This window comes from Scylla paramamosain, chromosome 13 (genome assembly GCF_035594125.1).
Source record: "Scylla paramamosain isolate STU-SP2022 chromosome 13, ASM3559412v1, whole genome shotgun sequence".
Classification (NCBI taxonomy): domain Eukaryota; kingdom Metazoa; phylum Arthropoda; class Malacostraca; order Decapoda; family Portunidae; genus Scylla; species Scylla paramamosain.
In genome coordinates, this window is record NC_087163.1 from 26,069,731 (window position 1) to 26,084,199 (window position 14,469).

The following is a 14,469-nucleotide window of genomic DNA, read 5'->3' on the forward strand; positions in this document are numbered from 1 at the left end:
TGATTCCATCCTGTCTAGATTACAATTACAATTAGATCTACAATTACAGAACACATTCACAGCAATGTTCACATGAAAGAAAATGGAAAACATTTTGATATATTTTATTTTCAAGTAATAATAAAAAAGAAAAAACTGACATGGAATGAAAGTGTAAAGAAATTTAATAACAGAAAACAGTAACTGTACTACTCTCCTAGTCATAAAAATATATCCACTGTAAGTGATCAAAACAACTATAAATACTCCCACACCTAAGATTCTATTCTTGATCTATTAGGGTCTTTAAAACTTGGAAAAATTTTATACCATTTTTCTTTTCAATTTTTGCCTGCAAAAGATATAAGCACTTAAACTTGACACTAAGCTATCGAGTCCACATTCATACATATATAACCTTGCTATTTACACAACAACTCAAATTTACTGCAGCTGTCAACTTGATGATCATCTCACAGCAATCAACTCTACAGCAGCACCTTAGTCAGCCAACAACTCCTCCTCATCCAGGTTTAGGTCCTGAAACAATTGGTAAATGGGGCACAGGTTATGACAGAAGAGTACTCAAGACACAAAGTTTGGCTGCCACATACACTGTGGTTGTATTTTGATCCATTCAGTAACCCATGCTAATTCAGGTCAAATAATTAAGTAGATTTACCCTCACAAAACTCCAAACAAAGGTATTAAAGTGTACTTTCTTTACAACTCATAAGTACAAAATGTATGAACATAAAATTCCATAATTATCACTTGCCTCAACTTGTACTCTGCAAACTGAATTACAGTATTTAATATTTACGTCAGAGCCAAGGTCAAGTTACACTGAGGTAACATAGAATCACAAAGCCAGAGTAATGAGATATGCTGCCCCTTGAAGGATAGAATTTATATTTATAACTGTATCTATACAATTTCAGATATAAATTCATCACTTTCAAGGCAATCCAACTGGCACTCAAACACATTTATGTATCTTGTAAATCAAGTGCACCTTTTGATTATTCTATAGCATCTTACTCTCAATTCACAGCATGGGGTGTCGCCTTACGTTAGGATCAATGTTGTCTTCAATGCGGACTTTCTCAATGTCTAGCTCCAGCTCCCTCTCCAGCTGCGCCTGGTCTATGGTGGGCCTGGATGCACTGCCTGCTGGGAAGTGGTGGACAATGATAAACCTTCTAATATGTATTATCAGTAATAGTATATAGCACAGTATTAGATCAGCCATGATCTCATATTTGACACCTATTTAATAAATATTAGTTGTCTATGTATATAAACTTTGTCAACTAATCACCCTAGATGCAAGAACTTCACACACCTACTACAAAAAGTAAACACCCCTATAAGCAATAAAAGCTTTAAGTGAAGTCTTCTTGAAGCTGCTGATGGATGACTGTCACTGCTAATGATAACCATGCTTAGGTCTTGGTGGCTAATCCCCTGCAGTACATGAAACTTGGACACACAGTACTGTACTACCACCACCATCATTTCAAGTTAAAAGGAGCACTGCATCTAACACAAGAATGTAACTTTAATACCTATGGTGTAATACCCATGTTTGGGATCAAATAATGCCTACATATACAGTTATAGTTTAAATCTTTGTAATCCAATACATCAGCCAGTAATGACAACGACTGACATAATACAGCTGTGTTCTCAATTCCTCAAATGCGCAACTTGGTAATAAAGGATTCCTGTACCATGAACCACGAGTCCATTCTATGTATGCCTGATTGCAAATATTCAAAGGGAGAAGCACACTGTCAGACACAAAATAATGGTAGCATATTATTTGTTGAATTACTTATATATACCTTAATGTAGCCATATTAGTATATATTAGTGAGCAGTGTGACACCAAGTGTTGTAGTGCCACCTGGAGTGAGTCAGTGTTAGGTAGATTATTAGCTTATTTTCTTACAACATTCTGTGTCCCTTCACCTCAGAACACTTTAACAATACTAAACCTTAGTCAGGAAATAAATTTGCAAGAAGTCTGAATTCTAGAGCTTCAAACTTTGGTTAAAGGGAAAGAGAGAAAAAATAGTATGAAACTAAATGAAGAGTTAAGAATACATCAGTCAAACAGGAATGCAAGATCAAATGTTTGTGAGAATATCAAGAATATCAAACTGGGGGACAAAATTATTATGCACACTTGACAACATAATCTCAATTATCCAAATAATTATCACACTGGTATTACTTTGTTAGGAACACAAGGAAAAGCTCTCAGCATCTGACTTGTTACCTAGATTACGTCCCCTGCCTGGCCCTCTGGACTGAGGCACTAGGGGGCCAAGCATCCCTATAGAGCTTGCTTGTGGAAGGGCCACTTTTAATGTTAATCCTGGTGAAAATAGCTTTTCAAAGTCTATATCAAATGGATTAAAAGAGCTCCTCTGAGCACCTCTTCCATCTTGTTGGCCGGCAGTGTCCTCCACCACACTCTCACCACGGTCTCGGTGCACTAGCATGGAAGAATGTCCTTATTACAACCCATGTTTCCCTATGTGCTTGCAGCAGTCATGGCTTTGCATCTAAAACATAACAAAATCTACTAAAAAACTGTGACCAAAGGAAATCCATAAACAGTAACTAATCTAGTGAAGGATGCTAGCCCTCAGAGCAGCAGGTGCAGGCTGGCACCACCCTTCACTGTCAGTCAATACAGTTTCAATTTCTTTGTTCTTTAACTGAAGTGTGCAGATGTATATAACAGCAGTGAAGGCATCTGAAGCAAGACTGATTTCATGGCCCAATACATCAAGATATAATACAGAATGAGAAAAAGAGAAATTCAAAAAGACATGACAAGAAAGGACATGCTTCAAGACACATTTTCTCCCACCACACAAAAGATATAGAAGTCAATTCACTCCCAAGCTTTTTTTTTTTTTTTTCACATTCCCATGCTTGACCAAACATACCTTGCAGTAGATGCATTAAAGATTTGATTTAAGTGAAGGTTCTTTTTAATGCAAGCAATGGCAAAGAAGAAAAGCTAGTTCACAGTTAAAGAGCATTTATAATCCATTAAGTGAGAATAAAATAATTACATTTCACTAAAACGCTACAAACATACAGGATAGTAAGTAGACACACACACACACACAGACAGACAGAATGAAAATTATACAGATAGACCAACCAAAATAGATATATATCATGACAAATAGATGGGCAGATACAGACAGACAGACAGTAAGACAGACAAATCAGACAGACAAATGGACAGCAATTAAACACAAAGGCAGACAGACAGCAAAGTAAATCAAGAAAGACACATTTGAAATACAAAGACAGAGATCCCATGACAAACCAGAGACAGAGACTAAGCCAAATCAAGATACCAGTCAATTTACCATGCACTTTTCAACTACCAAGCAAAAACATGTTTATACACTGTACAAAAGATGAAGAACAACATATATTATATACTTTAACATGCAACAAGACCTCAATAACATTTTAGGATACATGGAAAACAAATGTATGAGTATTAATCTAGTCATGCAAGTTTTCCTCCTGAGAAATTATATACCCTTACATAATGACAACTTTCAAGAGAATGTGTTAGTTACAAATATAAACAATTCTGAACAAGCTGTGTTGTGGGGCAGGAATGAGGAACTTTGTACATAATCTTTTACATGAAATCTGAGTTATCACAATATAACAACAACACAACAATATTATGCACATTTCATTTACTCAGGTGTTCCTTATTATGTGACCTGAATAGTCTTACCTGAAAGATTTTGAGTGCTATATTCAAGTTCAAAAAGAGAAACAACAGATATGACTCTGGCACAATAAGTGACTGTCATCTTCAGAATCTACCATGACAGTTCCAAGCTGCCCAGTGCTGCCCTACCACACGCCTGCCAGAATGGGTGACTCTCACACACCAGCTAAAGAACAAACAAAGTGTGTGCACCCCTTCACCGAGCCCAGCCTTGGTTACCTATCATCTCTTCCACCTCTGGGTCCCAGCCCTCTGCTCCATCATCATCCCAGTCCAGGGGTGGACTGGCTGAGGGGTGAGGCACTGCTGCAGCCTCTGAGGTCTGCTGCTGCTCAGCCTCCTCCTCCTTGTCTTTCAGAGTTGAGACACTGTCATCCTGTGATTTTGGTGCCTTATCTGTTGTCTTTGGCAACAAAATATCATCCACTTCCTCCACTGCTACTGGCATCTTTTCTTTCCCCCTTGAAAAGGGAATTTCTGCATCTTCATCTACTGGAAGTAAATTTTCTTCATCTTCTCTCACAGGGAACAGATTCTCATCTTTCTCATCTGGTAAATGGACTTCAGCACCTTCTCCAAGTGCTAGCTTACCTTTTGCACCAGGCTGAATTATTTCTTTATCCTCCTCTAATGTCAGTACATTTGCTGCATCTTCCTTCACTGGCAGCAGATTCTCTTCGTCTTCTTTCACTGGCAACAAAACATCCCCATCGTTCTTTAGTGGTAACAGAAACTCCTCATCTTCCTTCAACTCCAACACGTTGACACAATCCCTCTCTACCAGTGACACAGTGCTTGCCTTACTGTCCAAGCCCACTGACACCATGACACTCTCCTCACTCTCAGCTGTGAGGGCACCTTCTGGCTTAACTGAGCACTGCATCCTAGATCCACCTCCCAATACTAAAGAGTCACCAATAGCTAAGTCATGGGCCTCATCTGCCATTACAGTGTCTTCAGCTGATAAAATCTCTGAGCATTTCCTCTCCAGGCCAAATGCACCTTCCTCACATTTGGACTTCAATGGACCATCTTCAACTTTCTCAACAGCAAGAGCTGCAGAAATCTCACATCCTGACATATCTTCAAGTTCCTCTTCTAAAGTGACACCTATTTCATATCCCCCTTCAAGATCTTCACCAAGACTTCTCTGGGGTCCTTCACAAACTAAAAGTAAGGGTTTTCAAGTCAAATTAAATCAAGGGAATTTAGAAATGACACCTCTCCAATATCTAATTAGTTGAGATGTATGAAAGTTTGATACCATGATTTAGTATAATTAAAGAAACTACTAAAAAAAGACTATATATAATATATAAGCTATTAATACAGTTAACTCTCATATAACTGGCACTCAATTGATTTCTGTAATGTTGCAATCTGCTGGCAGTGCAGTACCGACACAAACTGCCACTAGCAAGGCTCCACTGACTGCAGTCCTTCACACAAAGCATGTGTTGGCTCCCTTCACTTGGTTCATCATGGCACTCAAAATACATCAACCCAATGTCACTTTCACAAATGACTTTAAAGTTCCCCTTATTTCTTTCTCCTCCGTGCCTTGACATTTCACATGCTGACTGAGATTATGAGATGCTTACATGACAATTATATGAGAATTTGTTGTATCAAGGCTAAACTATTCTTGATTATTATATGACAAATTTGAAAGGCAATTGTGTTACAGACGAGTAAAGCATTCAAAGCAAACCTTTGGGGGATTAATTCATGATAGAAAATACTTACCATAAAGGTGAATAATGTTAGACATCTATGGTTTATGAAATCTAAGGACTGAACCAAACCCACTCAGAACTGTGAGATGCTTTCTGCCTTTCACCTCTCATTCATCTCCTCCTCTCACTCCCATAGAATCAACAGAACACCAGTATAATATTTAAGTGAGGAGAGATGAAAACACCAACGCAAGCTCAGCCACCCAACACCAGTATTGTTATGCATGGAGTGGAGGAAACTTTTCATGAATAATGAATAGGATGAGTCACTTCCCATTCAAATAATATTTACAAGCAGCAACCAACACAAAATCCAACTATCATATCTTATTCCTGTTCTGATAACTCCATCGAGGGGGATCGTTGTGAGAGGGTTCTACACGGTGAAAACTATTTCACAAGTGGAATTTCATCACATCTATCAATAATGTTTCTCTGGAATCAAAGACACTGGCCTATCTGCACACCACAATACATGAAACATTTAAAAGATATGAACAACACACATGGCAATCCTAGTATATTGCATGTTCAATAAAGAAAGTAGCTTTTTGGACCTACCCAAGTCTGAGGGAGCAGCAGCGGCTGGGGTGGGTATCAGCAAGTCACCTGACAGGGGTGCCGTGGGAGGCATGGAGGCGGCAGCAGGGACAGGTTCACTAGCAGCCATAGAAAACAATGTCTCCTCCTTCAACATACCTGAAGCACCTGCAGGGGGGGAGTGTTTCTGTCACAACCTTTCAGTCACATCAAGTGATGCCATCCATTTATCCACTTTTGAGTACCACAAGTTTTGCCAAATTTTATAAGATTCATAAAACAAAGAAAAGTGGACTGGTAATCAGTAACACTAGTGATCACACACAAAATTAATAAGCAATTAAAAACAACATACATACCAAGGCTGTCTCCCCACAAAAAAGGGGTGGAGTAGCAAAGACAAGACACACAACCTTTACATTCACAGTCATTCCCCACAACTCTCTTAGTCCCTTCGGTCCAATAGAGAAGAAAAAGCATTCTGGGTTGGACAGTACTCACTACACAGAAACGTATTCTACAAAAATTATAAGCAGTCTTGCAAATAACATGTTCATTTTGGGATCCCTAGAAACAGAAGGAGTGCTAAGTGGTTGCTCTTATTGCCTGCATCCAGACCTGTCCCTGCCAATGATTCCTCACCTGTTGTCTCCGGCTGCTGTGGGGCGTCCACAAACTCCTGGTCCTCCCCTTCTGGCGGCTGGTACACAAAGCTTCCTGCAGCCTCCGCTGCCCGCATCTCCTCCAAGGCATCACGTTCATGGTTCCCCTGCAAAATATAAAATGTGCTACCTCTACACTGTTAACATGTGAGAGAGAGAGAGAGAGAGAGAGAGAGAGAGAGAGAGAGAGAGAGAGAGAGAGAGAGAGAGAGAGAGAGAGAGAGAGAGAGAGAGAGAGAGAGAGAGAGAGAGAGAGAGAGAGAGAGAGAGAGAGAGAGAGAGAGAGAGTGCCATTTCATATTTTCTTGGTATAGCTCATGTTAAACTAGAAAACATCTGATAAAGCTCTCAATGAATGCACAAATAAACCATAGAGTAATAAAAGATAATTACATCCCTCCTTTATATGAAGGCAGTTAATATATTTCTGTAAGGTGTCCGGGAGAACAATAGGTCTTAAGAGGTTATGAAACAAGCAGGTCCTCACCGGCACAGAGGAGGTGGAGGCAGCAGGGATGGGTCTGGTGGACTTTTCCAAATACTGCTGTGTCTTCAGCGCTTCCTTAATGCCTGGGAAGAGGTTGTCATACTGGGAGGGATCGGCCAGGGTTTGTGCGATCTTCTCTCCTGCTGACTGCTTCCAGACTTCCACCACACGTGAGATTTCGCTCGGCATGTATGTTCTGTGAGTGGAAGGTCAGGTGTGTGTTTAGGGATACCAGCAACAACTAACATATCATAAAGCAGTACTCTCTGGGCTAACTAGGAAAAATCTGATACCTATGTTCTCATCTGTGAAGAGATTGTGCAAACGTAAAATGTATGAGGTGGGATAATGCAAAACTGACTCATGGAACAAGATGACAGAAGAAATTAAGTGCTGCAAATAAACATTTTAGACAATGTATGAAAAGCAGCATTAAATCATCTAACAAACCTGACTCAATCCTACAAATATTCAAATAGATAAGAACACACTTCAGACCTCCATAGTACTATTGGGTAAACTCTAATCTGACATAAGAAATGCATGAAAAAAAAAAAAAAAAAAAAAAAAAAACAGAAAACTGGTGAACTATTTTGACATCATAGAAAAATGTTAATCTTCAGGTAAAACACACACACACACACACACACACACAATTCTGCATTTTCATTGCTCAGATTAGAGTTCTCTCAATAGCACCTTACCTGGCAAAGAATGCTGCCTCAGGAATCCTGTTGGTCTTGATGAGCAGCTCCAGACACTCCTTCAGGTTGCCAGTAAGGAAATGAGAAAGAAATGCTACGTTGTTTCTGCCCTGACCCTCGGCCTCCTTTCCTACTTCCCGGATGAAGGACGCATTACCTGAAGGAGCAGAGAATTATCTTGAGTAAGGAGAAAGATTTCAGGGCATCAGCTACAGGAAACTGCTGTCCAGAGTACCAAATGATCTCACTTAATTTGTAAATACATCCAAGAAATGAATTACACATCACAAGGAGAAGCAAATCATATACTGATCTCTTTTTATAAGAATTCAACACAAATTCAGGAAAAAAAGGCAGCACATGGCCTACCCGTGGCTGTTGCTTGCAGAAGCAGTCCAGGGTAGTCATGAGCACGCAGCAAACAGGTCTGGGCCATCTGCAGGTCGCCCCGCTGTTGTGCTAAATCCGCCACTAGACGCCACTTATGCTCTGAACCTGCCTCCGCTGCCAGCTGGTGGCAAACTTCCAGCTCCCCAAGACTCAGTGCTAAGTCAAATCTGGAAGCAGCAGATGAGAGAAATTGCATGTATGACTCATTGTTACTTGTGAAAATTAAAAATATGAAGTTAGTTTCTCCTTCCATATTTTGTTACACCATTTCATCATCATCCATTTTCTAATCTCAAAGAAATCTAAACCATCAAAACACTCAGAGAATGGCCTCACTTGTGCTCTGGATCAGTGGACACCGCAAGAGCCTGTTTCTTGAAGCCTTGTTTCTCCAAGAAGTGAGCCACACGTGTTCGGTGGGCGGGGGGGATGGTTGGCAGCACACGGTCTGCGGTGTTGAAGTCACGGCGCATCACAGCTGTTTGGTACTCCAGCACAGAGACAAGGAGTTCATAAGACACCACATTCAATTCTTTGTCACCAAGGTAGAGCCGGTTCTCTTTGGGAATGTAGCCAAGGAGGTAGAGAGTCCTGGAGGTGAGGTACAAAATACTATTAAATGACAAATACAGGAGCATTCTATACCAGCTCTTATGGATTCCTCTATGCAGCCCCTCCTCCACATGTAGTAGTATTAAAAACAAAGACAACTAAAGAATAAGTCAGTTTTATGTGAACATGCCTTAAATCTGAAGTATACAATAGAAATACCTCATCAAAATTTCATAATCATCAGTATTAGATTCACCATACCTGTCTAAGTGAGCAATGGTCACAATCTCACCACCAACATAATAATTCAGCCTGTTTACAGAATTTGTGTAGATGAAGCAATCACCAACCCACTTGCCAGTCTTCACTACCTCTTGAACCTGAAACAACAACAGATTTACTTTCTAGGCCCATCACTTCAACAGCAACTAAAAACAACATACAAAAATCCTGAAGTAGCATAATAATATATTTCTTGTCATATCAATCAGTACATTTATTGTTCTATAACTTGAATAAATCTGCAACATCACTAGCAATCTCTCTCCAAGACTTACCTCACCCACTAAGTCAAATGCATCTTCAATTCCATCTTCTGTTACTCCTTCCTTTTTCTCCCTAGCATTGGCCACAGCCTCTGCACTATATCTGTTGAGGAAAACATACAAAAATGTCATAAATAAGAGGGCCATTTAGTGCTCGGCAATGTAATGCATTCCCATATGTAAACAAACAAATCTTAATCAGTTGCCTCAGCAGCACACAGAGTAGTGTGCATGGACCATATCCTATAACTCTTCTATTATGTTCAAAAGTGAACATAATAAGTGATGTGGGTTTTTACAGATGTTTTTACAGTTCTAGTGACAGATTAACAAGATTTATACAGTATTAACAAGAGAAACACTCTTGAGAACCTAGATGGTCATCTCTGTGGCATTTGAAAGTAGATCTGTGGCCTCTGAAAGTAGCTGTGGTGATGAAGCAGTGTTTCAGAATACAGGCCTGTGAGTCATGCTTTCTAAAGAGAGGGCATGAAATACACACTTCAGAATGAAATAATTGGTGTCAGTAGCAATGCAGACGTAGTCTCCATTCTCAGACCAGAACACCTGGCGGGGCTGTATCTCAATGCGACGCACCAGCTCCTGTGTCTCCCAGTCGTAGAAGGCGAGGCCCGTGGTGCTGGATCGGCAACCCAGGAGGTACCCGCCATATATACCTGAAGACCGGAGCAACACAATGTAGTATCAGCAAAGTGTGACCTCAAAAATGAACCTATTTCCAAAAAATTTAAGTCTGACTACCTATCCATTCTGCTCCTTATTCCCAAGCCTGTTCCCAGGAATTTCTTCAAGAGGAGCACAGTACAAGTCTTCATTTACCCCCTATCCATACATTTCACCTACCTGCACATTCACCATTCTAACAGGAGGCATACATTTTTTTTTATTTTACATGTACTAGAACAAAAATTCAACATTTGCAAATACTTAGAGAAAACATTAAAAGGCCAGTTACCTTCACATCCAAAATCTGGTTTGAATGCTTTCTTTTCTTTAAAGTTCTTGAAAAGCTTGACACTGAAGTTAGATTCTCGGATGGCATACTCTGAGGAGTCGAGAGCCCACACAAATTCTAGGGCAGGACCAAACGCCTTGTTACGCAGAGCCATGGCGGTGTAGATAATATATTCACCATCCCCACACACCACCACAAACCTGACAAGCAGATAGGTGGTGAGGGTGGAAAGGAGAATCTGTCATTTGGGAAAAATATTTAAACACTTTCATTCCTATAACTACAAGGATAATTTGTAATCATGGACAACAAACAAATGCGCTCAAAAAACAAAAGGGTTCTCACAGTCGTGACATTCTAAGGTCCAAATACGTAGCTGAAATGCATGACTTCCTGGAACACAAATACCGTCTCGCTCCAATTTTACGACCCTCACACCTTGTTATATCCACTTACCACACTCTTCAGCATCAAAGAATAAAGTAATAAAAACTAAACCAACTTCAAGTACACTGCAAGAAACTGAATACTGAAATCCTACCATGGAAACAACATCAGCATCACAAAAGTGGCTTCAGTCTTTTCAACACTACCTTCCATTGGGGTTGTGTGCAATGGTCTGGGGGTAGATATCACAGGCGCCCAGGTCCTTCACTGCCAGGGGGAGCCGCTCACCGTCCTGGTGCTCGGCCTCCCCCATGGCTTTGAGGTTGGCCTGCTGGATTTCTGAATGCTTTGCCCAAACAATCTTTCCACTCACGTCCATTGACATCGCAGGCTCTTCACGTCCAACCTAGTGGCAGACGGGACTTCGTGAGTAATGTGCATATATCTTAGCTAATAATAAAGAAGTTTTGAGTTCATCACAAATAACACCATCACACAATAAATTTTCCTTACAAAAGTTCCTAGTAGCATATGAACATTCCCAAGGCTTCAACACAACGACTGATACAAATCTCTCTCTTTTCTGTTCCCTGCCAGTCCTTACCTTAACCATAACACTGCCCTCGTCGTAGCCAAAACAGACATTGTTGGATCCCTTAAGGGCACAGATGCACCACACACGGTCCAGCCCATAGTTGAGGGTGTTCTCCAAGCGGTAGGTATTGGCGTGCCACACCCGCACTGTGCAGTCTTCAGAGCCGGTCAGGATGATTGGTAACTCCGGGTGGAAGGACACTTGGATTGGAAGAAAACAGGTGCAAATCAGTCAGCCTTATCCTTCTTAAAATTCAGCCATTGCTCAAGTAATTAAAAAAGAACATTTACCTTAAAGATCTAGTTCTGCATAAAAACTAAATGAACAAAAGATTCACTATTTCTCTCAATCAAACAGCAAAGACATAGATACACACCAGAGGACACATTCTGAGAGTGTCCCTCCAGAGTCTGCACACACGTCTTGTTTTGGTAGTCCCAGATCTTGACCAGGCTATCGTCTGCCCCTGAGATGAGGTATGGCTTGTCTCCACCATGGTAGTAGTCCACACAATTCACTCCCCTCTGATGGCCTTCTAGGGTGAAGTTGGGCTGTGGGGACCCAAGCTGCCACACCTGCATTGAGACATGTGTTACATGAGTATGGAAAGGAGTCCAGTAAGTATGGAAAGAATGCAAAACTGATCAAGAGAAAAGGATGAAAATGTAAACCAAACAAGAGGATTTCAAGTGTACTTGTTACCATGAGGAAAAACAGTAATGATTTCTGTAGCTCTGAGTAACAAGAGAGAATTTGCAGCACATTATGGTACATCATTCACACAATGCCTTACAACCCCAGCAGTTGGTAATTCTATAGGACCAAAGCCCCCACACAGACATACAGCACCTGATAACAGAGTCTTTACACATAACATCACAAGAGGGGCACTGATGACACAAGGAATCCACACTTACCTTGACAGTGCGATCCAGGGAGGCAGAGGCGAAGGTGTTGTTGTCCTTGGGGTTGATAACAATCTGCATCACGTAATGAGAGTGTCCCTCAAACACCTGCTGGCAACTCCACTTCTTGTCCCAGTTCCACAGCTTGATGGTCATGTCATCTGAAAACACATCCCATAGTTTCACAAATGGAGATCTGCCATTCTAAACTCACAAGAGAAAAAGAGATCCAGAAACACAATGAACAACAGCAACAGACATGCAGTGAACTCAAGAAAACAGAAATGCTGCACCTGGGAATACCAACATGGACAAAATATTTATTCATTCATTTGCTTACACTGGTAACTCTTGGTTTACACAATATACAGGGACTCACTGGCACTGTGTAAACAGAAATCGTATAAACCACCTGCTCCAGCATATTTATATTTAGAATCTGCCTTCCCTTACAAATGACAGGCAGTATCTGAGAACATTGTTGAAAGAGATATACAAATGTCATAAATCAATTAATAGACTTATATGACTATTAAAAGAATTCATCAACCCTTTCTAAACAGAGAAGAGAGCGAGTGACCCACCGCTGCAGGTGAGGATGAAGGGCTGAGTGGGATGGACAGCAATGCACCTCACATAGTCGGAGTGCGCCTCAAACTGGTGTACTCTCTCCAAGGTGTTGTAGTTGTACACACGCACCTGCATGTCATCTGAGCCCGTCACCACCCAGTTCTTGCGTGCCACAAACCTGGAGGCTCGCACAGGCAGGTCACACACCTGCAATACACAACAAAGTTCATTACTTGTTTAGCATCAGAGTGCAGTGCAGATATCACTGGTCCACTGCAGCACACACACACACACACACACACACACAACAAGGGCACAACTGTTGGTCTTCTACTTACACATGAGAACAAGACTACTATCCTTCTGTTATTGCCAGATTATAAGATCACAATCCCTACACTTATTTCCTATACCTACAAACATATTCATTTCTCAATACCCCACAGTAGCTCCCTTCCTCTCTGTATACTCACCTCAAAGCTCTTGACCAGCTGCTGACTTTCAATGTTCCACACATGAACATTGCCATTGTAGAGAGACGCCAACATCCATGGCTCAGTGGGATGTAGATCCACTGACTTCACCCGGTCAGATCTTGCCGTCAACTTCCGCTTCACATCCAGACGGAGTGGCTGTGTGGATGCAGTAATACATTAATACTGCATTGTGGCATTTGTATTTCCGGGGTGGGGGGCATCCTCTGTGGCTTTCCCCAAAAAAATCTACCCAACTCGCGTTTTTTAACAAGCATCATATTTTGAGCAGAAAAAAAAATCTCAAAAAAAAAAACAGATCTGGTCACAATCAACACAGGTAAGATACTCCTGACAGGAAGCAGAATATTGTTACAGCAGCAGTCAGGTCGTTACATCTGCAGTATAAAGATTGTTAAGCTGACAGTTAAGAGATGGTTTTGTCAGCAGTTAACACCCCACTCCCCACCTCCACTACACACCCGTGCCCCAATCAGGACGATGCGGGAGGGAAGGATACAGCCCTGAAAAATAACCACCCCGAGCTGGCCACAGACTACAACTATCATTCACACGCAAAAATCCACCAAGCTACTTCAAATAACCACCCTAGCTAGTACTAAGATATATTTACTGACATGACCTGGGAAATATGACAGCCGGGCATGACACTTGTTAGAAATGCACAGTACTGTACTCAGCCATACATACAGAGCCACCAGGCTGGCAGGAGTTGAGGTGAGGGAGGTAAAGATGTCACTTGTATTCTTACCATGGTGAATAATTGTGGAGATTACTTAGTTGGTCCAAACTCCTGCCTTCGCCCAGGCCTGCTTACACCTCCGGAGCGACGTGTCAACAAACCGGCGCATGCGCGGACCTACTGCCACGGGACCAAAGACATTTAACTATTTTACATGCTACTTTTCAGTATTCCTTAACTACAGAAATAACCTTATATAATTCCCATGATAAAATTGTTACAAAGTATACTCTACAAATTTTTCTATATTTTTGTGTATAGGGATAGCTAATATAAGATATTGCTATCCAGCAGTGTGAAGTTTTTATATATATATATATATATAGGAAGGACACTGGCCAAGGGCAACACAAATCCAATAAAAAAATATGTCCACTGAAATGCCAGTCCCATAAAAGGGTCAAAGCGCTGGCTGCTGCCTGAC

General features: G+C 41.0%; 1 protein-coding gene across 9 annotated transcripts; it reads right to left on the bottom strand.

Moving 5' to 3' along the window:
• Positions 1 to 92: 92 nt before the first annotated feature.
• Positions 93 to 14,165, bottom strand: LOC135106583 (coatomer subunit beta'-like). 9 transcript variants are annotated; one of them, XM_064015817.1, is made up of 21 exons: positions 14,055 to 14,165; positions 13,283 to 13,441; positions 12,824 to 13,016; positions 12,252 to 12,400; positions 11,711 to 11,909; positions 11,344 to 11,534; positions 10,946 to 11,145; positions 10,353 to 10,552; positions 9,879 to 10,053; positions 9,389 to 9,479; positions 9,093 to 9,211; positions 8,616 to 8,870; positions 8,259 to 8,446; positions 7,890 to 8,046; positions 7,186 to 7,381; positions 6,679 to 6,805; positions 6,058 to 6,204; positions 3,980 to 4,450; positions 2,264 to 2,482; positions 1,052 to 1,149; positions 93 to 519 (listed from the first exon to the last, which is right to left on the bottom strand). In XM_064015817.1, the coding sequence occupies exons 1-21, from the start codon at positions 14,055 to 14,057 to the stop codon at positions 481 to 483; spliced, it is 3,576 nt and encodes a 1,191-aa protein (XP_063871887.1). In that variant the 5' UTR covers positions 14,058 to 14,165; the 3' UTR covers positions 93 to 480. The 9 variants fall into 9 exon arrangements, with proteins under 9 accessions (XP_063871887.1, XP_063871886.1, XP_063871891.1 ...); XM_064015816.1 differs by having other exon boundaries at positions 1,052 to 1,152; XM_064015821.1 differs by lacking the exon at positions 2,264 to 2,482 and having other exon boundaries at positions 4,352 to 4,450.
• Positions 14,166 to 14,469: the final 304 nt, after the last annotated feature.

Bases quoted from the DNA above. Each gene is read 5' to 3' on its own strand.
- LOC135106583 (XM_064015815.1), bottom strand. The intron at 7,382-7,889 runs GTAAGGTGCTAT...TTCCACTCACAG, and splicing joins GAGGCAGCATTCTTTGCCAG to AACATACATGCCGAGCGAAA. The intron at 1,153-3,979 runs GTAACCAAGGCT...ACCACTTCCCAG, and splicing joins AGAGGTGGAAGAGATGATAG to CAGGCAGTGCATCCAGGCCC.